This window comes from Fukomys damarensis, unplaced genomic scaffold, assembly GCF_012274545.1.
Source record: "Fukomys damarensis isolate Sample0158 unplaced genomic scaffold, DMR_v1.0_HiC HiC_scaffold_17, whole genome shotgun sequence".
Classification (NCBI taxonomy): domain Eukaryota; kingdom Metazoa; phylum Chordata; class Mammalia; order Rodentia; family Bathyergidae; genus Fukomys; species Fukomys damarensis.
The window spans coordinates 45088592-45103233 of record NW_022900929.1 but is presented as its reverse complement, the minus strand read 5'-3'; the positions used below and the strand labels follow the sequence as shown (position 1 = coordinate 45103233).

At 40.7% G+C, this 14642-nt stretch overlaps 1 protein-coding gene across 2 annotated transcripts in view; it reads left to right on the top strand.

Moving 5' to 3' along the window:
- LOC109118489 (olfactory receptor 5AU1) overlaps positions 1 to 1420 on the top strand; it is a 14355-nt gene extending 12935 nt beyond the window's left edge. For both annotated transcript variants that reach the window (XM_033765061.1, XM_033765060.1), the window contains one exon: positions 115 to 1420. In XM_033765061.1, coding sequence (XP_033620952.1) covers positions 276 to 1211 — 936 coding nt within the window. In that variant the 5' untranslated portion in view covers positions 115 to 275 and the 3' untranslated portion in view covers positions 1212 to 1420. The remainder of the gene's footprint in view (positions 1 to 114) is intronic.
- The last annotated feature ends 13222 nt before the right edge of the window (positions 1421 to 14642 follow it).

Sequence of the window (14642 nt, the reverse complement as noted above, 5' to 3'; positions counted from 1 at the left end):
CACACACACACACACACAGTTGGTGGGTGAATATTTTATTATTTAATAATGTTTTATGACCTCTGAGAGACCAAATAGCATATATTTCTTTTATATTTCCCATTGCTACTCAAGCAATGCTTACCAATTAATCAAGCAACCAACCAGCCAAGTCGAATGTCCTCAGTACGACGGACCTCCAAGAGGTTGTCCTTACAGTGGGACTGAATCCAGTAAGCTCCTAGGTGTTTGAGCTCACTTCTGGTGGTGTCCACACCCCGGAGCCCTGGATAAATATGGAAGTGACAAATCTGAGCCGCAGGATGGAGTTTGAACTCTTGGGCCTCACCGGAGACCCCCGGCTCCAGAGGCTGCTCTTTGTACTGTTCCTGGGCATGTACACTGTCACCGTGCTGGGGAACCTGGTCATGTTCCTGCTGATCCATGCGACGGCCGCCCTGCACACACCCATGTATTCCCTCCTGAAGAGCCTGTCTTTCTTGGATTTCTGCTACTCCTCTACAGTTGTACCCCAGACTCTGGTGAACTTCTTGGTCAAGAGAAAGGTGATTTCCTATCTCGGCTGCATGGCTCAGATGTTCTTCTATGCAGGTTTTGCCACCAGCGAGTGCTATCTCATCGCGGCCATGGCCTACGACCGCTGTGCTGCTATTTGTAACCCATTGCTCTACTCCACCAGCGTGTCTCCTGGGGTCTGCATCTCGCTGGTCGCAGGCTCCTACAGTGCAGGATTTCTCAACTCCCTTATCCACACAAGCTGTATCTTCAGTCTGAAATTCTGTGGTGCTCACGTGGTCACTCACTTTTTCTGTGACGGACCACCCATCTTGTCCCTGTCCTGTGTGGACACTTCACTGTGCGAGATCTTGCTCTTCATTTTTGCAGGTTTCAACCTTTTGAGCTGCACCCTCACCATCTTGGTCTCCTACTTCTTAATCCTCATCACCATCCTGAGGATGAAATCAGCCCAGGGCAGGCTCAAAGCATTTTCCACCTGTGCGTCCCACCTCACTGCTGTCTGCCTGTTCTTCGGTACAACCCTTTTTATGTACCTGCGTCCCAGGTCCAGCTACTCCCCGACCCAGGACCGCACAGTTGCTGTGATCTACACAGTGGTGATCCCAATGCTGAACCCCTTAATCTACTCACTGAGAAACAAGGATGTGAAAGATGCTTTAAGAAAGGCTTTGGGCAGGAAATTGGTGGAATGACCTTTTCAACTCATTGCCGTGTCTCTAGAAAGCCCTGGGACCTTTCCCTTATGTGGTGCTACGCTGAGCAGATTCCCTGCTTCCCCTTTGAATGGTGGCTGTCCCTGCTGATCTGCAGAAGCGTCTACATCATCTACCTGCCACAGGAAGAACTGAGGTTGTCATAGAGACTAAGAAGCCAGAGGGACTATTTTCTTCTTACATAACTAGAGCCACCGGTAAAATTTAGTTACATCTCTGTCTGGATGCTTCATTTATATCTCAAAGTTTGGGAATATTTTATTTTATTATTAGAAATAAATATTTATAGGGGCCGGGGATTTAGCTCAGTGGTCCCGCTGCCTGCCTCGCAAGCGCGAGGACCTGAGTTCGATCCCCGGTACCAAAAAAAGAAAAAAAAAAGAAAAAGAAAAGAAGTACATATTTATATTCATCTTTATAAAGTTATTCATTAACTAACTTGAAGACCTTGGCTTTTTGAGGAAATCCTTCCCATTCTTTGCAATCCCCTCTTTGTAAAAACTGGCTCCTTAATTTAAAAAGTTTTTGCAGTTGTTGTTATACTCAGGACTGAGTCCAAGGCGTCCCACGCGCTAGGCAAGCACTGCCAGTAACCACACCCCCACTCCCCAAAGTCTTTTGTTTGAACGATACCATAAGAGCACCTTCCGATGTTCGTGTGACCGTTCCTTACCTTTGTTGACTGTTTTCCTGGGCTGTTGACAGGCTTGGCTACTTTCAGACTAGATAAAGTTGGTCAAGATGTTGAATGTTTCAGAATCAGAGGCATCTCATCGTTTAATAGACCATAGATACTTGTTTGTCTCTGTGGTTATATTGTCTTACACATTGTTCATAGTTTTGTTCTATTTTCCTTAATAATGCTTGACAGAATTGTAGCAATCTTTTAAAACATTCTATTTTGAAGTTTCCCTCACATTTCTATAGTGTATCAGTTTCACGTTATTATTTTCAGGTTTTTACTATGAATTCCTTCCTTTTTTGTTGTTTATTTTGTTTTTGTCATGATTATTAAATACTAAGAACCTACCAGAGATTATTTAAACATCTCTCCATGTAATCTGTATTATCTTATTTATATTTCTAATATGTCTAATAGTATCATTTATATATTTATAGTAAAATGAGTAAACATAAAATGCAAATATTCATAATCTAGGGACAATATTATCAATCCACAGGGAGCTGTTCTTGCTTTATCTTAGATAGGGAATTTATTCTGTCTTTTTCTATTTGATACTAGGTTTAAAAATACTAAGCCGGGCATGGTGGCATACACCTGTAATCCCAGCACTCGGGAGGCTGAGGCAGGAGGATCACTGTGAGTTTGAGACCAGCCTGGGCTACATACTGAGTTCCAGGTCAGTCTCAACTACACAGTGAGACCCTGTCTCAAAAAAACAAAACAAAACAACAACAAAAAAAGAAAAACCCTCCTTGTCTATACCTCTGTTCACTGGCACTAGACTACTCTTCAAGGAAGGGGTTTGTTTGTTAGATTGAAACAGGGTCTTGTTATGGAACCAGGCTGACCTTGAACTTACTGTAGCCAGGCTGCTTTCAATTTGCAATGATTTTCCTACCCAAGTGCTAGGATTATAGGTGTGTGCCACCATATCCAGTTTAAAAAATAACTTTTGACACCAACTGTGGTGATGGGTGCCTTTAATCAACAGCATTTGTGAGGCTGAGGCAGGAGGATTGCAAATTTGAGGTCAGGTGAGGCTACAGCCTGTCTCAAAAAAAAAAAAAAAACTAACAAAGTTTTTACATGTCCTCTTCATTAGTCTATGGACACTCCAGTCACATGGCTGAATTAATGAATCACATTTAGGGGAAGTACGTGGCATAAACTTTACTTCTGATGAGAATTTCAGCAGGAAGATGAGCTGAAGACTTGTCAAGGAGAAACAAAATCTTTCAGTTCCCCTTCCCTGCAGTGACCATTAGCCACTGGTACAAAATATTTGTGAAAACAAAATAGATGATGATCCATACATTTTTGTTCATTTATAGTGAACTGGTAAAAAATTCTCTTTCAGAATGGCAATGTCACAAGATTTTACCTATTATAGCAAGTTTATCTTTATCCATGTTTGCCACTTTAGCAGATCCTAGTTCACTTGTTTGTCCTAGGCATCCTTAATTCCTGCAGGGCCTGTCTCAGCTGCTATGTTCAGTGTGTTTTGGGGACAGTAACACAGAAACAGTGATGTTTCATCAGCGTTACAGACTTGTTCTGATATCAGATTCTCATCACCTTGGCAAATTGTCAGTGAATTTCTCCACTGCTTTGTGACCAGGAAACACTTTATCAGTGCAAATATTTAAAAACTAAGATCATGTCTTTTCTTTTTGATGGTACTAGAAATCAAATCCCAGACCTCATGTATGCCAGGCAAGTGTTCTACCGCTGAGCTATACCACAGCACGTCCTTTCTTAAATTTCTGCAAGTTGCCTCTTGATTATTCCCAGTTCTCTTCATTTTTGCCCCAGTGCACTGTGCTATATGATTTGTTGTACAATTGGCCCACCACTGAGTGACTTGTGTTTACCACAGCACTACTGGATCCACTCTTTCAATACATAATTAAGACTTTCACATTTAGCTGGATGGAGTGGGGCTTCAATCCCAGCTACTTGCAGGCTGAGGCATGAGAATTGCAAGTTCAAACCCAACCTGGGCAATTTAGTAAACCCACAATTCAAAATAAAAGGTAAAAAGGTCTGGAGATATAGCCAAATGGGAGAGTAATAGTGTTAGATTACCAGTATCACAACGATGACAATAACAACAAGGAAACTTTCATTTTTAGCTTTATGCAGAATTTTCACGCGTGTGTGTGTGTGTGTGTGTGTGTGTGTGTGTGTAGACAGGGTCTTGCTACGTTGTTGAGACTGCCCTGAAACTCACTATATAGCCTAGGCTAACCTCCAACTCACAGTGATCCTCCTACCTCAGCCTCCCTAGTGCGGCGATTTGTACACCACAACCAGCCAAAATTTTCATATTTTTCATTAACTTGAGTTCATCACTTTGAGCATAGAACATCAACAGTTTATCCTGAGGGCATTGCTAGAACCAGCAGAACTTCACTCTTTGCAGCCTCAAAATTGCAAAGGTGAAGGTCAGGGATTTAGCTCAGTGATGCTGCCACCTACTTTGCAAGTAGACTATCCTAAATTCTAACCACAGTAAAAACAAAACAAACAAACAAACAAAAAATTGCACAGGTGAAAGGCTTTGCTTTGGGAAGACAGCCCCAGCAGACCATGGACCGGAACAGTGGCAGTGTGGGGAGTTTATTCCTCTGGATTGGTTGGTAGTGTAAGAAACAAGGTTCTTAGGCTGGGGACTGAGCTCAGTGGTGCTGCTGTCTGCTTCTCAAGTGCAAGGACCTGAGTTCTATCCCAGGCAACCCCCCCCAAAAAAAAGAAGGTCCTTATTATAGAAGGATATAAAGAGGAGTACCTCCATCTTAAACTCCAGTCCGCTCTAGGTGATCCTTCCCCAGCCTGTACACTAGAGTTACGGGAAACGTCTGCTTAGTATACATTCTGGAACATGACTGACCACAAAAAATAACTTATCAACAGCCAAGGACTTTTAGTTCCCCCGTACTGCCACTCTTCCCACTCCTAGAAACCCTGCTTGGCAACTCTTCAGGCCTTCCCCTTGTGCTACTTAAACTAGCCATTTGGGATAGATTGTGAACCTTCAAACAGGCCAACGGGGAGGTCAGCTGCTTCTCAGGCATTAGGAAGTCAAAGGAGCCTGCCGCTGAATCTCTGCGTGTGTGGTACCTCATGCTACAGTGTGCTTGTGCCCTTCTGCAGAAGTAAAAAGTTGTGCTGAGATTTCTTGGTGTCTGGGTGCTTTATTATCTACAGTGGCAAAATGAATCTGGGGGCCCATTCCCAACATTAGTGCTCAGCAATCCAGGCACTTGACCCCTACACCAAGGGAGAAGGGGAAGCCTGGCTACTGCTCTAGGTGACAGCAGACCTTGGCATCATCCACGTGGTGCCGATTTTAGACCATTCAGAATATAAGAGTTCTGGGGTCAGGAAGGCTTCCATCCAGATTTCAGAAGTCCTTCGAGGCCAAGCAGTGTGCCCCTGAGAAGGTAGGGTGTGAAGCTTTAAGTGAAACCAAAAGGGCAGTGGAGACCCCAGAAAGTTGAAGAAACTAGAAATGTCAATTATCTGAGGAGAAACGCAAGGAGTGAGTAAAGTTGGCCCAAGAGAGAGGCCGTGAGAACTAAAACTACTGACAGTGCTTAGGGGTAGAGCTCAGCCCTTTGGAGTTCAAATCTTGCCACCAACTTCCCCAGATGCTGGAAATGCATGGGGTTTAATGTTTGCCCTGCCCAATTTTGGTCTTGTTTTGGTCCAGTTTTTTTCTGTCCCCCCTATTTATACCTTTGGAACAGGAATTTTTTCTTGTTCCATTTTATGTTGGAAGCGTTTAACTTTTTTTCATCTCTACAGGGGCTTGTAGATAAGAGTTTGCCTTAACTCTCAGAGAACTTGGATTTGGACTTTTCAGCAACGCTGAAACTGTTAGGACTTTGGCAACTCTTAGTGATAGACTAAATGCATTTTGGATAAAGAAATGTGCATGAGTCTTTTAGAGGCCACGGGAAGAATGTTATGGCTTATATTTCGATGTATCCTCAGAGCCTCATGTGCTCATAGTGGAGGCTTTGGGGATCTAATTGAATCATGGGTGTGTGGCATTGGATTAGTCTACTGATTGTCTTAGCATAGTTTTGATGTGGTTGATGAATTTACTGAAGAGGGGAGATGTCCTGGGTGTGGGTGGCACGAGTCAATAGGCTTGTAGTCTGGATAGATTAAAAAGGAAAAGAAGAAGGAAGGCTCACCACTTCTTGGCTGCCATGCCATGGACAGTCTTTCCTTTGCCATGCTGCCCTGCGAGTATGGACTGAAAACTCTACAATGAGCTAAAATACATCTTTCTTCCTTTAACATGTGAACGTTGGGTAGTGTGTCTCTGCAATGAGAAAGTAACTAGGACAGTTTATTGTTTGTTTCTTCATTAAGCTTTTCAAACATTGTATTAGTAAAATCCTTTATCTGTTTAATAAAATCCTCTTCAAGCTCACTGAACATCTTATGAAGTTGCGTATGTGTTTCTTCTTTGAGCTCTTGAAACATTTGACCAACTTGGTTTTTTAGTTCTTTGACTGTAATTTCCTCTACTTCAGAGTCCATGAAATCATCTTTTGAGGGGTAAGGGTTTTTGGAGGTATCTTTTGGCCTTGCTTTCTCGTATTTCTATTTTTTAATTAATTAATTTTTTGGTACATTTAAGGTATACAATGTAGTGACATTCATCATTGGAAATTTTCACCAGCTTGGTTCGTATTTTTCCCCATTCCCCTGCCCTCCCTTGAACTCCTCCTCCCCTCCCTGTTTTCAAAGACCACAGGGACAACCGCCTGCTGGGACCTGGGCCCCCCAGGTGGGCGCCATGAGAGGCCCTCCCCGCAGAGGAATGTTGCAGAAGGCAGGGTTTGGAGTAGGAAGGGGACTGCTCCGAGGCGGTGAGTTGCTTTTTTCACTGATCCTCCCCAGCATGCGACCCCAGCTCCTGCAGAATGGTGAATCCTTCAGCCACCCTTCGGTGCCGTGGAGTGTGACCCCAGCCTGTTGTAAACTGCTTCTGTTTGCACAGTTTTACTTCTTCTTGTGTTGATGGTGTGTGCTCCCTCCCATTCCCTCTTTCTCTTGGCCTTTCAGTCTTTTACTCCCAGTTTGTGGAACGATGTTTCAGGAGTAATGGATCTTTAAAGGAGAAAAAAGATTGAATTTCGTTGCTTAATTTGCGTATACAGTTTGTTTTTTTTTAAACAGCCATTTCCCGGAAGGAATGTGTCACTTCTTACTGACATTTGGTATGTTTCATTCATTGGAATATTTTTAATTTTTTTGTTGTTGTTGTTTTTTTGGTACCGGGGATCGAACTTGGGTCCTTGTGCTTGCAAGACAGGCAGCAGAACCACTGAGCTAAATCCCCGGCCCCTTTAACTTATTTTTTTACATGGTACAAAAAGCCTATGAGAAGTACAGGATTTGGTAAACATTTTGGGGGCAGGAGAAAACCAAATTGTTTCTTCTTTGAGAGTCATGACTACCACCTTCTGATGTGGAAAATGGTCATATGGAAAATTTGAAAAACTTGATTCTCACTGATATAGTTAAAATCTGAATAAAAGGTGTTAATAAAACTTTTCTTTTGATAGTGATCACAAAACAGTTCTAAAACCTACTGTTTTTACCATCAAAATTTAAATTGTAAGATAGGTTTTGAATGTCTAGAATGTAATTGATAGGTTTTTTTCTTGAACTGTTTGTTTTTTTTTTGAAGTAGTGTTTTTCATTTGTATTTTTTTAAAAAACAAAAACAGAAATAGAGGGACAGGGATTTAGTTCAGTGGCGCTGTGCCTGTCTTGCAAGCGCAAGGTCCTGACTTTAATCCCTAGTACTGCAAAACAACAGCAACAACAAAAACAAAAGAGAAACAGAAGAAGATGAAGAGATCAGAAGCAAGGCTGCAGGACAAACTCTAGGAAACTGGTGAAGACCGGTGGGAAAGAGAAAAGGAAAAGATAAGAACAAGGACAAAACAGAACAACAACAAAAAACTAGAAACTGTGTTCAAACGAGAAAACTAAACAAAATAAGAACCAGAAAGGAGGAAAAACAGAAAAAAGAAAAAAGATAAAAGCCCAGAAAACATCCAATTCAAGGTGTGTCTCCGCTGTCACTGTTAGGCAGTGTGGGCAAACAGCACCCAGAGCCAAACTGATTAATCCTCGCAAGCCAGCTGCGGCTTCAGTGAGGAAGTGGCCAATCCCAGCCAGCCTTCTCCTTCAGTTCCTCTGAAGTTCAGGCCGGTTTCCTGCTAAGAGGCTGAACCAGATTCTTTGAGCCTACAACAGTCTATGTGTCTCCTGCTGACTTGAACCCAGCACCCGCACAAAGGCACTGGAAGCCACTGGATGGAGTCTGCCCATAGTTGTTCTCAGGCCCAAGCACAGTTGGCTCCTCTCCAACATGGCTGCCAACCAACTACCCTCTCCTGGGTGAGGTCTGAGTCTGGATAAATCAGCAGCCATGGCAGCCCAGCTCATCCACGGCTCCATTTCATTGGTGCGTTTCTCCGTGGAGGCCTCTGGAGTCATCATAGTCACTGTGCACCTGCAGTTTTGGCCCTCCATACCCTCAGCGAGTCTGGGCTCTGGGAGAGAGCACGGCTTGGTACCTCCCACCTCTTCTTTAAGTCTCTCTTCACTCTCTCTGTAGACTTTAATTCTTGTCTCAGATCCTTTATGGGTCCTTGGGAACCACTTCCCTCCTCCTCCTCCTCTCACTGCTATATCTCCGTATAAGAACACCAAATCTCAGAGAAGCTCTTTCCTGCTTTCTTTTTCCCGAAATTCTTTTCTTGGTGCATTTTAGGTATACATTACATTTATCACTGGGAACTTGTGCCTTTCCATGATGTATCCTGGTTCTTATTTTTCCCCATTCACCCGCCCTCCCTTCGACTCCTCCACCCCTCCCTATTCACAAAGACTTTGTTTCCATTTTCAGAGAAGCTCTTTCTTTGCTGCTCACCACTCCACCCGCTTCCCAGAAGTCTCAACAGTGCACTCTTAAATAAACAATGGGTTACAGAAGAGGTTGATGGCGAAATAAGACCATTTCTAGAACTAAACAATAATGCCTGTGCAGCGAACTAGAGCTGAAGGGAAACAATAAAAGCAGTTGTAAGAGTGAAGTTTATAGCTGTGAATGCCCACATCACAAAAACAAAGTGAGCCAAATAAATAACAATGCATCTCAGGGTCCTAGAAAAACAAGAACAATCCAAACCAAAGCCAGTATGAGGAGGAAAATAAAGACTAGAGCAGAAATCAATGAAATGCAACCAACAACAACAACAAAATCAATGAATTGAAGCATTAGTTCTTTGAAAGAATAAACAAAACAGAAATTTAACCAATTTTATCCACCACCCCAAAAGAAAGAAAAAAATCCAAATCAATGCAATTAGAAATGAAAAAAAGTGAAATAACAAACATATTTCCAAAATCCAAAAGATTATTAGGAACTACTTTTGAGTTATTTTGAGAACCTGTACTCTAATAAATTTGAGAATTCAGCGAGGCGTGGTGGCACATGGCTGTAATCCCAGCACTCGGGAGGCTGAGGCAGGAGGATCACTGTGAGTTTGAGACCAGCCTGGGCTAAATAGTGAGTTCCAGGGCAGTCTGAACTATATAGTGAGACCCTGTCTCAAAACAAAACAAAACAAAAATTTGAGAATTCAGAAAAAATTGATACATTCTTACATACATACAAATTGCTAAAACTGAACCAAGAAGATATAAAAACAGCACTCTGAAAAAGGAAGTAAAAGAGGATATTAGCAAATCAAAAGCTGTCCTCTGTTCTTAGATAGGCATAACTAATATACATAGTCAATATGCTCATACTTCCAAAATTGATGTGCAGATTTAACACAATCCTAAATTTGTGACCCAAGTTTATCTCTCTTCATGGTAGTATAGTACTCCATTGTGGGCAAATACCATAATATCTTTCTTCATTCATCTGTTGGTGAATATACAGGCTGCTTCCAAGAGTGAGTTATTGAATTGTGCTGTTATAGGACTTCTGGGAAGGTGGTAGAGGTAAACAGTAGCGAATCAGCCTCTCCAAAATTCAGAATCCAGATACTGGAATATAACAACCCGAGGAAGAAAACAAGGACAAACATGGAACCTCAGGACCCAGGAAAGACCTAAAGGAGAATTGGTGCCTACAGGGAAAGTGAACAGAAAACTCAACACAGAAAAACAAGGTGGAAACTGCACTCTCTTCCTGACTCCTATTTTATATCATGAGGAGACTCAAATCTACAGAGACACAGTGAAGTCAAGTGTCTCCCAATGGCCTCCATGAAGAAAGACACCAGTGGAACAGAGGAGTGGACGATGTGAACTACGACAGCTGAAGAGGGACTCTAGTCCACGTGTCCCCTAGAGAGAGCGCTTGGCCAGGTGCCAATTTAGGGAGAGGCCAATTGAACCTGGGACTCAGAGCAGCTGTGGTTGGCTTCATCTCAGGCCTCCCAGGGACTGGGTGAGGCATAATCACGGGAGATATTTAGGGTCAAGGAACTGTGATCAGATGCATGAGACACCCAGAGTGCTGTAAATTGAACAACTCAGGTCCCAACTCCATGACCAGAGGCCAGGATAAGCCTGAACTTCTGTGGCGTTGCAAGCACCAGAATTGGCACCCCACCCTATTCCTACTGCAGGCTTGCTGGGATCATCCAGCACAGACATGGGCTCTGTCAGCCTCCTTTGTCTATCAGTGACATTGGAGACAGCCCCAGATTGGATACTGCCACAAAACTGTAGACCCCAGAAGATAACCATAGGTTTGAAATCACAGAGAAATCTCTTTTTTTTCTCTTTGCCTTTTTTCTTTTTGTTTGTTTTTTATTGTATAAACATTGTTTTTAGCTTTTTAAATTTTGTATAGTTCTTGTTTTGTTTTTTTCCTTCTTTCTTTCCCTCCTATCTCCTTTAACAGTTTCCCAAAGCTTGGGTGATCTTTTCTCCTTTGGTCTTGCTTTGAATCTCATTCTCTTCTTTTATTTCTCTAATTTTTCCTAATTTTGATCAGTTGTTCATCCTTGTATGCCAAATCTGAGTTTGTCTGAGGGTCATAAATAATGCCTTTTAAATATTCTCCCTAGAAGGTAAAATTATCTTTTGAAGAGATATTTAGTGTATATAATTTTGTGTCTTGTTTTAGATTTTGTTATGTAACTATAAATATTGTACATATGGGTAAATGTGGCAAATTAACAGTATTACAGTTTTCCATTTTGTAGACTGTGCTTGATGTTATTTTTATTTTTGATTGTGCTACTCTAATCAAGATGACATAGTTGTTGTGATCAGTTGTTCATCCTTGTATGCCAAATCTGAGATTGTCTGAGGGTCATAAATAATGCCATGGTCCAATATCAAAGATCTAGGTAGTACGCAAAATAAGTATCAATTTCTCATCCCTAATAAATTAAAGAGGCAGAATCCTGGGGCATACTCAAAAACCAAAAACCATCTACACCTACAAGACAACTCTGAAAAGTAGGCATTTCCTAAGAAATTTTCAATACTAGTAATAAAGCTAATTACTATAACGATTTACAAGCGTCAAATAGTAAACAATTTTTTTAAAAAGACAAAATGATATTACACGGAAGCAAGATGCAATCTCAGACCACCAGCTCACTATAGGCAAATCCAAGGTGTGTTGAAGTGAAATAAATAAAAAAAATCACTCAGCTGAACTTTCTGAAAGTTAGCAGTGGAAGTAACAAAGCAGATGAAGGAGGCTCTAGAGAAAAACAAATCCAAAATAATTTCACAGACAGCTAAAGAAATGATGTCCATAATGAATGATATGGTTACTGTGTAGATACAGATGTTAAAAAAATCTGGAGGAGCTTAGAAAAGTCATTGAAATTATATGTAGCAGAATCAATCAATGTGAGGACAAAATATCAAACCCAAAAGACAGATTTGTTGTTAGCAATCATCAAATGAAAGACTTCTTGGAAATAGAAAGAGATCACAAAAAAACCAATCCAACAAGCAGCTAGATGATGCAAAGAAGAACAAGATATGATTTATCAGAATGAATGAAAAATCAAGATAGCACAAAGTACTTCTAAAAAAACTGTTCACAGAAGTAATGGAAGAAAGCTTCCTAAGCATGGAAAGAGAATTTGACATACGGAGAAGCAAAACATACACACTCCATGTAGCCACGATCAGAAAAAACTACACCAAGGCATATAATGGTCAGCACTCCAGATTCAAAACAAGAACAGAACACTAAAAATTTATAGAAAAGAAACAAATCACCTATAAAGGAAAGCCCATCTGAATCACAGGAGACTTCTCAACATAAAGCCTTAAGTTAAGGAGAGCCTGGGATGGAGACTTTCAAATCCTAAAGGAAAACAACCTCCAACACATATTGATGCAACCCACAAAGGTATCTTTCAGAATTAATGGAGAAATATGATACTTTCATGATGAACACCTGAGGAAATTCATGAACACTAAACCAACAGTCCCAAAAGTTCTGATGGCTATTTTAGAAAAAGACAATAAAGACAACAATTTTATAAATCCCAACAGAATGAATCCATCAGGCAAAGGAAACAATTAAACAGAGTGGGGAAAAAGGGAATTAACAACAGGTAAATAATATGACAAGGATAAGTCAATACATACCAGTTATAGTTATCAGTGTAAATGGTATGCTCAGCTGCCTTATCTTTGACAAAGGGGCCATCTTTGTCAAACACCTCCAGTGGAAGAGAGCATGTTTAATAAATGGTCCTGGATGAACTGGCTTTCCATGTGACGAAGATTAAACCTAGACCCATATCTCTCATCATGTACTAAAATAAAACCAAAATGGATCAAACATGTAAATGTTAAAATAAGAACACTTAATCTGCTGGAATATAAAATAGGTAAAACTTTTGAAGACGTGGGGGCAGGCAAAGACTTTATGAACAAAATCCCAATTGTACAGGAAATATTTCAATCAACCACTGGAATCTCATCATATTAAAATGCTTTTGCACTGCAAAAGAAACCACCAACAAAATGATGAGACAATCCATAGAATGGGCAAAAACTGTAATGGCTATTCCTCAACAAAGCAATAATATCTATAATTATAAATAACTAAATGTAAAGACAATCCAAAAATAAGCATCTGAAATGAACAGACACTCATCAGATGAAGAAGTAGAAATGGCAAATAATTGTATGAAAAAATGATCAACATCACTGGTCATTCAAGAAATGCATATAAAAACGACACTGAGATTCCATCTCATTCCGGAAAGAATGGCTGTTAACAAGAAATCAGGTCTGGGGATTTAGTTCAGTGGTTCCTCCACCTGCCTTGCAAGCATGAGGTCCCGAGTTCAATCCCTGGTACAAAAAGGAAAGAAAGAAAGAAAGAAAGAAACCAATAACGGGGCCGGGGACTTAGCTCAGTTGTTCCGCCGCCTGACTTGCAAGTGTAAGGACCCAAGTTCGATCCCCAGTACCAAAAAAAAAAAAAAAGAAAAGAAAAGAAAGAAAGAAATGAAATCAACCAATAACAATACTGGTGAGGCAGTGGTGGGGTGGGGGACTCCTCTCTTCTGTTGGTAGGATTGTATATTGGCACAAGCCATATTGAAATCAGTAAGGAAATTGCTCAGAAAACTAAAATCAGAGGTTCCATTTGACTCAGCTAGTCCCTTTTTTATCTTCCCGAAAAAAATTAAAAGCATCATGTCCAACCATATATGCACACCCGTGTTTATAGCAGCACAATCTGAATAGCTGTATCTTTGAAACAGCCCAGATGTTCATCAGTGCATGGATGGATAGAGAAAATATGGTTTTATATATAATGGAGTACTACTCTGCCATAAATAAAGGTGAATTGGGACTGTTTTAGGTAAATGGATGCATCTTGAGACCATACATTTAAGTGAAATAAATCAGACATACATGTTTAAATGCTACACAGTATGTCTTGTATGAGAAACTGAAAACATACATAATTCCAAAACGGATGATACATATTGGAAAGTAGGAAGAAAATGTTCAAATGGGAAGGGAGGAGGATAGAGGAAGGGAAGAAAGGGAAAATGAAAAAACTAGAGAATAGGAAAAAATTGAAAGAAAGCTTTTTGTAAATAAGAAGGGTTGAAGGGCGCAGTAAGGGAATAAAAGAAAAAAGAAACATCAAGGTATATTATATACGCGTTCTAATTCCTTATGATGAATGTGATTATTATGTATGTAAAGAAGAGTACAAATAAAATCAGTTAAAACAATGAATTGTGCTGTTATAAACATGAGTATAAATGTGTCACTGCAATATAATGTCTTTAACTCTATTTGGAAGATACCTAGAAGGGGAATAGATGGCCCAAATGCAATTTCTATTTTTAGCTGTTCAAGTAATCTCCATATTGATTTACAAGATGGTTTTACTCAATTCCATTCCATTCCATTACAAAATATAAACATCATTCTTCACAGATTTTGGGAAAACTATCCTAAACTTCATGGGGAAACAGAAGAGATTCAGAGTACCAAAAGTGCGGCTGGGTGTGGTGGCACACGCTTGTAATCCCAACACTTGGGAGGCTGAGGCAGGAGGATTGCTGTGAGTTCGAGACCAACCTGGGCTACATCTATGAGTTCCTGGTCAGTCTCAGCTGCATAGTGAGACCCTGCCTCAATAAAAAAAAAAAAAAAAAAAAAAAAAAAAA